We start from the raw sequence: 11,045 nt of genomic DNA, 5'->3' as shown, positions 1-11,045 counted from the left end.
CTCCCGTGTTGACTGATTTATTTGTCAGGACCTTAGCAAAACCGACCTCCTCAAGAACCTGGGAGGCCAGACCACTCCTCCCTCAGACCCATGAGTCCAAGTCCGCAGTCCCCACCCGCGCCTTCCCTGGTGCTCCGAGAATCCAGCCCCCACGCCTGACAGTGAGGTTTCGGGGAGCATGTTTATTCATAACGCAATTCAATAAATACGGCTCGTGGAAAGGGGTTGGAGGGCCAGGGAGGTGCGTCTGCGCCGCAGCCGCACCGCTGGGTCAGGGTTCCGGAGTTTCCAGCATGTCCGCCAGGGCTCTGGAGAGGACGCAGAGGTTAGTCAGCCCAAGTGCCCAAAGCTCACCCCAGGCGCTTAGATGGAGATGTTAACCTGCCCATTTTACCGACAGGGGAATGGAGTCCCAGGGTCGTCCAGTCACTCAGCGGGACCTCGCCTCTCTAAGGGCCCTTAAACTGCCCCCCTCCACACACTTACTGGTACAGGGAGGAGGAGAAATAGTCCATGTAGCTTCCTGTGGGAGAAAAGATAAGAGGCTTGAGCGGTACACCACAGGCGAAATTAGGGGGCCACTGATTCACCGAATCCGGAATCAGAACTAGCTCCGCCCCCCCTTTTTCTTAATTCCTTCCCTAAATTGAATTCCTTCTACTGGGACTCCTTTCAAGGTCCAGCGCCTCTCCTTGCTCCTGGTGTTCCCATTCTCCAGAAGCCCCTTTTCTTCCAGCTCTACCTGCTTTGGCCCCGCCCGTTCGTTTCTAGACCCACCCTTCAACCTTCCACCCCTTGCCTACTAAGTAGGCTTCAGCTCTAGCCCCACCGCTCCCTCGGTCCAGGCCCCGCCCCTCCGCGCGCGCCCCGCCCCACCCGCCGACTCCCCGCCTTGGCCATGCCTCCGCGCCTAGCCACGCCCCACAACCTCCCGGGCCCGCCTGTCGGCTTTGGCTCCGCCTCCACGGAGTTTGCCCGGCTGGGCTCCGCCCACTCTCACCTGGAGTGCAGACAGTTTCGCAGACCAGCGGGCAGAGGTAGCAGAACTGGCAGTGCTGGGGGCGGGGATGGGGAGAGACAGAAGTATAAGACATGGTCGGGGCGGAGCCGGGATGGGGGCGGGTGCCGGACGGGGGCCCGAGTCGTAGGTTAAGGTCAGAGGCGGGATCGAGAGGGTGGAGTCAAGGCTGCACCAGGGATGGAGGCTTGGGTCAGTCTGAGGGCAGAGGCCAGGATTTGGGACTTGGGTGCCTAGAGGGCCCCCGGCCATCCTGGGGCCTGGTGGAACCTGGGTCCGGGGAAAGTGTCACCTGGCACTGGTCGCAGTGCTCCCCCATGTTATCCTCGTCGCAGTGACAGTTCTCACATTCAGTGCATCTCTGGGAACAGGAGGATTCTGGTTTGGGGACACCGTTTGGGAGCCACCCGCCAGTCCTCCACCCTGCCCCCTGGACATTTCCCCAACTCCCCACGCTCATTACCTCCCACACTGAGCTCAGCAGCTTCCCCCTTGTTCCCCTCTTGCAAGGTGACACCACATCCCCCTGTCACTGTGGGCTGGGCCTGTGGGTGTTCTCTTCATGCCTTCTCCCTATTCTCCCCACAACCTGCCAGGCCCCAGCCCCATTCCACCTGCCCCCTCTGCCGGACCCTCCCCTCCAACCCCATATCTGTAGGTACGGCTCAGGCCTCACTCCCTCCTGGACCATTGCCCCAGCCTCCTCCCCAGCTTCCTGGCCTCCAGTCTGCCCCCTACATGGCCCTGGAAGTGCCTCTCTTCACCTGGCACTGCCCCTGCCCCTCCTTTGCTCAGAGCTGTCCCCAGGCACCTTAGAGCCCCAGGACAAACTCCAGGGACAGCCTGGAGAATGGACCTGGGCTGGGCACTTACATTGCAGAAAGAGCAGTAGCCACACAGGGACCCAGGCTGGTAGTTCCCGTACTCCCGGGCACCCTGCAGATCTGTGCGGACAGGAGAGCAGCAGTGAAGCAGCTTGACTCTGCTCCTCCCTGCCCCCACCTGGCCAGGTCACTTACCCGTGTCCTCGCCACTCTGCTCCTCACTGGAGCCACCTCCAGCCACCTCCCTCCTGGCCAGTGGGTTAGGGATGATGGTGAAGGGGAGCTCCTCTTCCTCCAGCCCCTCCTCCTCCTCCTCCTCCTCTTCCCCCTCCTGGTGGTCTTGGCTCAGTGGCGCGTGAACCTCAGCCCTCCCTTCCCTCTTCTCTTCCTCTTCTTCTCCCTCCTCCTCCTCGTGGCTCACGCTGAGGCCGTGACCTTCCTCGTCATCGTCTTCATCCTTCCGGTCCAGGCTGCCATGGCGGGTGCCTTCTTCTCCCCGTTCTGAACTTTCATCGTCTTCTTCCTGGGAACTCTGGTCCACCTCCTTCTCCTCTTCCTCCTCAGAATCTCTCTCCCTCAAATGGCTTCTATCCTTGACCTCCATGTGTTCTGGAGGCTGGTGGCTGATCTCATCTTCCAGGGACCCTCTGTGGCCAGTCCCTTCATCTTGGTGGCCTTGTTGCCTGTGGCTGGGAGCCTGGTGGCCAAGCTTGTCAGAGATGTCCTCATCTTCATCCTTGGGGCCTCCGTAGTGGTGATGGTCAGGGACTGCTGACTTATATTCATCTGGAAAGTCCTCCTCCTCAGTGCTCTTGGGGCCTGGGTGTTGGGAGCTTGCAACATGGTGGCTGAACTTGACTGTGATCTCCTCTTCCTCTTCGTCCTCATCTCCAAGGCTGTGAGTATGTCTGGGAATCTGGTGCCAGTGTTCAGTGGACACATCCTCATCCTCATCTTCTTCGTCTCCATAACCTAGGTGTCCGTGACTGGGGGTATGATGATGGTGTTCATCTGATACATCTTCATCCTCTTCCCTCCTGTGGCCTTGGTGCCTGTGGACCTGGTGTCCAGACTCAGTGGACATATCCTCTTCCTCATCTTCTCTGTGGCCTCGGTGTTCAGGATTGGGGCTATGATGATGGTGTTCATCTGAGATGTCCTCATCCTCTTCTTTCCCGTGGCCTTGGTGCCTGTGGGCGTGGTGTCCATACTCAGTGGAGACAACATCATCATCATCATCATCATCATCATCACCTTCTTCTTCTCCGTGGCCTCGGTGTCCGTGGCTGGGGACATGATGGGGATATTCATCTGAGGCATCTTCATCCTCTTCCCTCCCGTGGCCTCGGCGCCTGTGGGCGTGGTGTCCATACTCAGTGGAGACAACATCATCATCAACATCATCATCACCTTCTTCTTCTCCGTGGCCTCGGTGTCCGTGGCTGGGGACATGATGGGGATATTCATCTGAGCCATCTTCATCCTCTTCCCTTCCGTGGCCTCGATGCCTGTGGGCGTGGTGTCCATACTCAGTGGAGACCACCCCTTCCTCTTCATCTTCATCGTCCTCTTCTCTGTGGCCTCCAGGCACATGCCTGATGCTATGATGGCGATACTTGCTGGACTCAACTTCATCCTCATCCTTGTCCTGATGGCTGTGGCTTCTGTGGCTGGGGAAGTGGTGCCCGTGCTCATCTGAATCATCCACATCTTCGTTCCCATGGCCTCTGGACCCACAGGCCTGCCGAGCATGCTCTGTGAAGACCTCTTCATCAGGGATATTCTCTTCTCTGACCTCGTGGTCTTGGTACCTGTGGTCTCGGAGCCCATGACTGTATTCCCTGGAGACATCCTCATTCTCATCTCTGTGGCCTCGGTGGCTGTGCCTGGGGTCGCCAAACTCATCTGGCACATCCTCTGAGGGCCCCACGACTCCCGCATTGTTGTTCCAGTTGCTGGGGCCCGGCCCGGCCCCTCTCAGCTGCTGGGTCATGGCCGGGGGGAAGAGCAGGCTGACCATGGCAGCCCAGAGGAGAGAAGCGTGCAGCCATGGCCCACGGTGGCCCATGGGGACAGACAGGCAGCAGAGCCTCTCCCAGGGCCGGCTCCAGCCGGATGAGTGTTGGGGTCCTTGCCCCTTTTTGGGTCCTTCTGGTTCTTTCTGCCTGTGTTGTTCCCTTGCTGTGCTCCCCACTGCCTCTGCCTGGCTGCCTTCCTCCGGGCCTCACTGCTGGACACCCCTCTGAGGCAGTCTCAGGAGCCCCCTCACCCCCCCGGCCCTCCCTCCCCACCTCCCAGCCAATAGGGTCTCTCTCCTCCCCTCTCTGCAGCTAAATTTACTTTCAGCCCTGAGTTATTCTGGGTCAGTCCCCGCCTGCCCCTCCCCTCCTGTTCCTCCTCCCCACTGGGGAAGGGGTAGGTGAAGGGGTCTCAACTTGGCCAGGAGTGGGGGCCAAGGGCTTGACTTGGTACTGCCAACAGGTTCATGTTTGGCAGCTGCAAAGATAATGGCTAGACTTTTAGTGGGTCAAGTTGGGGGGTGCCTAAGGCAACTGTGGGGGCTGGAAGGAGCCATTCGGGAGGAGAGACCCCTGCCATGGAAGGACTGGGGACTGGATTCTGGGGAGTTTCTGCCCAGAAGGGGAGCCTTTGCTGAGAGAGTGGATGACAGTATGGAGGCCCTGGACAGGGGTGGAAGGAACTCGCTCCAGCACACGCACCTATGACCTCCTGTCCCTGGAACTCGGAGCCAAGGGCAGAAGACCAGGCCAGGCCAGGGCTATAAATACAGCGAGGGGGGTGGGGGGCTCAGGTTACCCAGCTAGGCCGCAGCTGTCCCTGTCAGAGCTGCAGGAGACACGTGGTCCTGCCTGTCTGTGGGTCACTGTCTCCCACTCCTCACCCTGTCACTATCGCCCTGGCCCTTTGGGTCCCCAGCCCTCTTTATGGGTGTCCCTCTCTCATTTCTGTCACCCACTGTTCCCCAACCACAGGATTCTACTATCTTCCTGTCACTCTGAGCATCTGCTCTCCACCCAATTCTTTCTCTCTCTCTCTCTCTCTGAGTCAGTGTAGCCCCTGAATCTCTGTTCACCCCCTTTCTGATTCTCTGCCCCCTACCTAAGTTTTTGTGCCAACCCTCCCCCCCTCCAATGGATTAATGTACCCTCTCCCTATCTCTGGCATTCCATCTTGGGTCTCTGTCCCCCTCTCTCTGGATCTCTGTTTCTCTCTCTCTCTGGTCTCTGACTTCCCGTTTCTGGACCTCTGTCCCCCTCTGGGTCTCCGTCTGGCCGTCCCGACTGGCCCTTTGCCCCGCCTCTCGCTCGACGCATCCACAAGACTCCCCGCCCCCCAGACCTTGCCCCGCCCCGGCTGGGAAGTAGCGGATCCGGTTTGTCCTGGGCGGGTCTGGAAGCCGGGTTGGTGGAGGGAAGGTAGGCAGCCGGATAGGTTGCGGAGGCTGCGGCAGCATGGTGGGTCCGGAGAAGGAGCAGGTACAGCGGCCGGACTCCCGGACTCTGGTTCCCAGAGAGGAGGGTGCTGGAGACCCAGATTCTTGGTTCAGATGAAGGAAGGGGTCGGGGTGGGGGGTCCCGGAGGTTGGGGGTCTCCGGACTCCTGGGTCCTTGGGGACAGATAGGAGGGGGGCTAGGGGAGTCCTGAGGCTGGGGGAGGAAGGCGCTGGGGTCCCGGACTCCTGGGTCCGGGGAAGGGTGCGGGGTGGGTGCTTCCGTGACCGATAGGACTGAGCTGGAGCCCTCCCACCCCTTCTTCCCGTCCTCAGAGCTGGATCCCCAAGATCTTCAAGAAGAAGACGTGCACGACATTCATCGTTGACCCCACAGATGCGGGGTGAGGAGTTCGCCCCTGGGATCGACCCCGGAGCGTCCCCAGAGCTCCCCGGCCCGCTGACCCCGCCCACCTCCTTCCCTCTACACCCCGCCCCGTCCCTGCGGACAATTCCAAGGGCGTGCCCTGGTGGCGCTCTCCCTCGGGAGGGTTTGGGTCCGTGCAGACTCTTCCAGTTTCCCTTTGGTCAGGGTCAGTGTTAAAGCCCTGGGCTTCGTTCTGTTTCTTTCCTTCCCTGTGTCTCTTCTCTGCGTCTTCTTGCGTTACTTTCTTTTTCTCTTTTGGCCGTTTGTTTCATTCATTCATTCATTCATTCATTCATACATCCAAGAAGCCCTCATTCAGTGCTCCCAAGGAAGCATAATTATCAGGAGCACAGGCGCTGCCAGGGTTCAGATGTCACCTGGGACTGGTGCTGTGTGGCTTTGGGTAAATCATTTCACCTCTCTGAGCCTTATCTGTCCCTTGGACATAAAGACAGGCCCTACCTCCTGAGTGGGCATTTATTGAGAGGATTTAAACAAGTACCTGCTTGTGAATTTCTGGAATGGGGCCCAGCACGTGGCTGGCGCTGGAAAATGCCTGCAGTGATCACTGAAAGGAAGCAGTGATCCTGTGTGCAGGCCCCGTGCTCAGGCTCAGTGGCCAGGGATACCTGCATGAGTCCCTTGGGGTGTTTGCCTACCTTGAGGAGCTCCCGGCCTTCAGGGACGGTCTCTCCAGTGGATTCTGGCTTTGAAATTGTTTTCAAGACAATCTTTGGGGCATGGGAAATGTCATCATTCCTAACTTAGTGTGTGCCGTGCACATCGTAGTGCAGTAAGTCTTGCAATGATGTCTAAATAAACAGATGGACGTTATCGGGGGTGAGTGCTCTAAACCTTTTTACTGATGGGGAGTGTGGCCAACGCAGTTGAGGGACCTCCGGTCTGGCGGGAAGAGGACTAAGGCAGAGAGATGGGAGCTCTGAAAGATGGGCAGCTGGGGCCCCGCCCGAGCCCCAAGGAGGGTCTGGCTACGGCTGGGGAGGGACACAGGGTGTCACTGGTGGCTTCTGGAGGAGGGGGGGGCCTCACTAGGTGGCATGTGAAGGATGAGCTGGAGTTTGACAGTTGAAGGCAGCCGGGAGAGAAGAGCGTGGATTCAAAGGCGTGGGAAGAACATGTGCAAAGTTCAAGGTGCTGGAGGCCTCCATGAAGGAGGGCGGGCCAGGACCTTGGCCCTGGGGTGCTGGGGAGCAGTGGGAGGGGCGGGATCAGCTCTGGGTGTGGAAAGAGCCTCTGGGGGTTGTGTGAGGATGAATCAGAGTTCAAGGAGCCTCGGAAGAGGCTGGGCTAGGGTCTGAGTGGGACCGGAAGAGGCCTGAGCCAGGCCACCCCTGTGGGCACACAGGGTGGGGACAGGGACAGGAGCTTGGGGACTGCTGGATTTGAAGAGTAAGAGGGGAGTGGGGGGGAGGATGGCTCCTGGACATCTGGTCTGGGACCTGAGAGACAGTGGGGTTGTCCCCGAGACGGGGAATCCAGGAGGATGAGCGGGTCGTGAATGTTGCCAAGCTTAGCGTGGGTCTTCAGGTGTTAGGGGACTTGGAGGGGACTAGGGGATGCTGCAGACCTGGGTCCGGGACTTCTGTCCAGCATTCGAGAAGTCTTAGTTGTAGACGGTAGCTGAAACTGTGGAAGGAGGTGAAATATCAGGGGGGAGACTGTGTAAAGTCAGGGAAGGTGCACTGGCAACTCTATGACCTTTTTTTTTTCTTTTGCACGGAAGAGTATTTTTATTTTTATTGTTTTTTATCTTTAAAGATTTTATTTATTTGAGAGAGAGAGAGCACAAGCAGGGGCAGGGGCAGAGGGAGAGGGAGAAGCAGACTTCCCACTGAGCAGGGAGCCCGATGCGGGGATCGATCGCAGGACCCTGGGATCATGACCCGAGCCGAAGGCAGACGCTTAACTGACTGAGCCACCCAGGCGCCCCTGGAAGAGTATTTTTAAAAACCTGTCTCTGAATGCCTCAAAACAAACATGCCACCTCACAAGTCACCACAGTCTCCAGCACATCCACAGATTTCCACCTGATGCTTCTTCTTTTTCTTTTAAAGATTTTATTTATGTATTTGAGAGAGAACACCAGCGCGGGGGTGGGGTGGGAAGGGGGAGAAGCAGGCTCCTCGCTGGGCAGGGAGCGGGGCTCAATCCCAGGGCTCTGAGATCATGCCCTGAGCTGAAGGAAAGGCAGATGGTTAACCGACTGAGCCACCCAGGCGCCCCTCCACCTGATGCTTCTTTCCCTTAAATTATTTGCTTGGCCCCTGGGGCATCAAGTTTGAGACCCATGCAGGGAACCCATGTGGTCTGGGGCTCTGGGAACACCTCCACTCGAGGGAGGCACAGAGAAAGAGAAAAGCCACTGATGTGGCAGGGACAAGGCAGCCAGGGGAGCAGCTGTGCCCTGCCAACAGAAGGAAAAGATTTTTTAGCATCAGTCTTTGAGCTGTGACCAGTGCCATTTTGTGATAGTCACACGAGACCTGAATAGAGGCCATTGTGTTTGGGGATATGCTGGTCATTGCTGATCTTATCGGGAACAATTTCAGCTTTAGCGGCCACACAGAGGAAGGAAAGTACGAGGTAAGAAGTGCAGGGCACCTGGGTGGCTCAGTGGGCCAGGAGCCGGGCTGAGTGTATTCTGTTCATCCTGGGTGTGGATTGATGGCCATTCTTTCAGTGTCTTTACAACTTTTAACAAATCCATGTACCACCAGTGGTATTATTCTGTGAAACTGGTCCTTAAGTTAAGGCTCACTCCGCTTACATAAATTCAGGTCTCCTCCACTATCTGAAATCCTTTCTGGAATCAGGGACTAAAGAGACGTAGATACATTTTCAAGTAAATTCTTCATTCCCCAAACCCATGTTGCTTGCTCTTTAAAACTCAGAGGCCCATCACTTGTCCATTTATTTAAGGGATGCGAGGGCTACTTGTACATTTAAGGGGAAAAAAAATTTTGTCTGTGATTACCATAAATGAAAAAACTTCCATTTGCCACAAAGAGAAAGAAGCAAGCCATAAAAGACCATCACAATGAGAAGCAAATGAAAGCACTTCCCTTCTAACTGGACATTGTTGGCAGCCCAATTTTCTGAGCCTGAGGCCAGCTTCTCTCTGTTAAAAAAAAAAAAAAGAGAGTATCGGGGCGCCTGGCTGGCTCAGTTGGTGTGAGCAGACGGCTCTAGATCTCTGGGCCGTGGGTTTGAGCCCCACGTTGGGGGTAGAGGTTACTTAAATAAATAAACTTTAAGAAAGTGCCCAGCGAAGCCTCTCTCCTTGACAGTAATCAGGAGAACTGGAAAAGGCAAAGTTATTTAAAGCTCTGTGTGGCATTGGGCTGGAGTGGTTTCTCCGCCCGAGCCTGGTATGCAGCCCTCATTTCAGATTTCCCTGAAGACGGCTGTGTTACCCTTGTCTTGATCTGAGGAGGAAATGGGGGCTCAGGGAGGTGAAGCCCAAAGTCCCACAGCTGCCCCCGCCTCTGCGTGCTCTCTGAAACGCTCTGGATTTTCCTTTTCGTGGAATCTCGTCTGTTTGGACTGGGGGCAGCCCGGCCGGCCCCTGATGGCTGGTGGCGCTTCTGGAACGCGGGTGCAGTGAGGGCGGGGCCCTGTCCGCCTCCCCGCTCCAGCTTCCTCGAACCCCCGTGGCCCCCTTCCACCCCAGTGAGGGGCAGCGCCAGGGTCAGCACGGGCTATGTGTCTAACTGGGGGCTGGGGGGGCATGCAGAAGTGTGGGCGCTTCTACAGGATCCTTAGGGTCGGGGGAGGGGGGAAACCCCTGGGGTTCATGCCTCCCCCCCCCCCCCGTCCCCAGAGGAGCCCTGTGCCAGTGCGGGCGTCCCCGGAGCACTCACCCATCAGTGGCTGTGGAGGATGCCTTTGGGGCAGCCGTGGTGACCGTGTGGGACAGTGACTTGCATACCACGGAGAAGCCCACAGACGCCTATGGGGACCTGGATTTCCTGGGCGCCGGCCGCAAGGCCAGCAACGTGAGGCCTGCATGTCTGGGCAGGGCTGGGGTCGGTGAGCGGGGCTGCATGCGCCAGGGGCTCCCCGAGTCAGAGTCTGGGGGTGCTGCAGCTGAATGCTGTCTCCCCATTTGCCCATCCCTGTCTTCCCCTCTCCCCGAATCTCTCTCCCTCCACCCCCGTCTTTTCTAAGTCTGTCCCCTTGTCTCTGGGTCTCTGTCCCCTTCTCCGTCTTTGGCCCTTTCCCCGTGTCCTCTCCTCCTGTGTGTCCACAGTTCCTCCGGCTCTCTGACCGCACGGATCCAGCTACTGTTTATAATCTGGTCACCCACACATGGGGCTTCCGGGCCCCGAACCTGGTGGTGTCAGTGTTGGGGGGGTCAGGGGGCCCCATCCTCCAGACCTGGCTGCAGGACCTGCTGCGACGCGGGCTGGTGCGGGCTGCCCAGAGCACAGGTGACTGAGATTGGGTGGCTGGCTGTGCCCCCTGAGCCCGGGCCCCTGCCCATCTCCCCCACTGCTCTGGGATGTGGTCTCCCCCCAGCTCTGAGGGGGTTTTGGTCTCACTGTCTCTTCTCTCTCTCTGTCCCTACACACCCATGTCTCTGGACCTCACCATCACTCTCTGTGTCTCTCTAGGGGCCTGGATTGTCACCGGGGGGCTGCACAGGGGCATTGGCCGACATGTTGGTGTGGCTGTGCGAGACCACCAGACGGCCAGCACTGGGGGCACCAAGGTGGTAGCCATGGGCATGGCCCCCTGGGGCGTGGTTTGGAATAGAGACACCCTCACCAATGCCAAGGTGGGACCCAGAGTCTTGGAAAAGGAGGGGGCTGGGAATCCTGGGTCTGGGGGCCCGGACCCCTGGGTCTGAGGGAGGAGGTGGCTGGGAGTCTGGACCCCTGAGTCTGAGGGAGGAGGGGCTGGGGCCTGGACCCCTGGGCCTGAGGGAGGAAGGGCTGGGGGCCTGGACCCCTGGGTCTGAGGGAGGAGGGGGCTGGGGGCCTGGACTCCTGGGTCTGAGGGAGGAGGGGCTGGGGGGCCCGAACCCCTGGGTCTGAGGGAGAACAGGGCTGGGGGCCTGGACCCCTGAGTCTGAGGCAGGAGGCGGCTGGGGGCCTGGACCCCTGAGTCTGAGGGAGGAGGTGGCTGGGGGCCTGGACTCCTGGGTCTGAGGGAGGAGGGGCTGGGGGCCTTGGACTCCTGGGCCTGAGAAAGGAGGGGCTGGGGGCTCGAACCCCTGGGTCTGAGGGAGAACAGGGCTGGGGGCCTGGACCCCTGAGTCTGAGGGAGGAGGCGGCTGGCAGTCTGGACCCCTGGGTCTGAGGG

General features: G+C 58.6%; 2 protein-coding genes across 9 annotated transcripts in view; one reads left to right on the top strand and one right to left on the bottom strand.

The window, feature by feature from the left end:
• Nucleotide 1: 1 nt before the first annotated feature.
• On the bottom strand, nucleotides 2–4,083 carry HRC (histidine rich calcium binding protein). 2 transcript variants are annotated; one of them, XM_073886577.1, is made up of 6 exons: nucleotides 2,038–4,083; nucleotides 1,892–1,962; nucleotides 1,311–1,379; nucleotides 1,001–1,055; nucleotides 487–523; nucleotides 7–308 (listed from the first exon to the last, which is right to left on the bottom strand). In XM_073886577.1, the coding sequence occupies exons 1-6, from the start codon at nucleotides 3,908–3,910 to the stop codon at nucleotides 272–274; spliced, it is 2,142 nt and encodes a 713-aa protein (XP_073742678.1). In that variant the 5' UTR covers nucleotides 3,911–4,083; the 3' UTR covers nucleotides 7–271. The 2 variants fall into 2 exon arrangements, with proteins under 2 accessions (XP_073742679.1, XP_073742678.1); XM_073886578.1 differs by lacking the exon at nucleotides 1,311–1,379 and having other exon boundaries at nucleotides 2–308.
• A 1,149-nt stretch (nucleotides 4,084–5,232) lies between these two features.
• The window catches only part of TRPM4 (transient receptor potential cation channel subfamily M member 4), a 34,948-nt gene continuing 29,135 nt past the window's right edge, over nucleotides 5,233–11,045 (top strand). For 4 of the 7 annotated variants that reach the window (XR_012376406.1, XM_073886720.1, XM_073886721.1 and 1 more), the window contains exons 1-5: nucleotides 5,233–5,339; nucleotides 5,630–5,697; nucleotides 9,562–9,736; nucleotides 9,991–10,171; nucleotides 10,355–10,518. Coding sequence is in view for 6 of the 7 variants with exons in the window: in XM_073886720.1 (XP_073742821.1) it covers nucleotides 5,316–5,339; nucleotides 5,630–5,697; nucleotides 9,562–9,736; nucleotides 9,991–10,171; nucleotides 10,355–10,518 (612 nt within the window). In the remaining variant the exon portion in view is untranslated. Of the gene's footprint in view, nucleotides 5,340–5,629; nucleotides 5,698–9,561; nucleotides 9,737–9,990; nucleotides 10,172–10,354; nucleotides 10,519–11,045 lie in introns of those variants that run through there. The other 3 variants (XM_073886722.1, XM_073886723.1, XM_073886724.1) reach the window with 3 other exon arrangements.

This window comes from Callorhinus ursinus, unplaced genomic scaffold, assembly GCF_003265705.2.
Source record: "Callorhinus ursinus isolate GAN/ISIS: 27379988/994484 unplaced genomic scaffold, GSC_fseal_2.0 scaffold71, whole genome shotgun sequence".
Lineage (NCBI taxonomy): Eukaryota > Metazoa > Chordata > Mammalia > Carnivora > Otariidae > Callorhinus > Callorhinus ursinus.
This window is presented reverse-complemented; position numbering and strand designations above follow the sequence as displayed.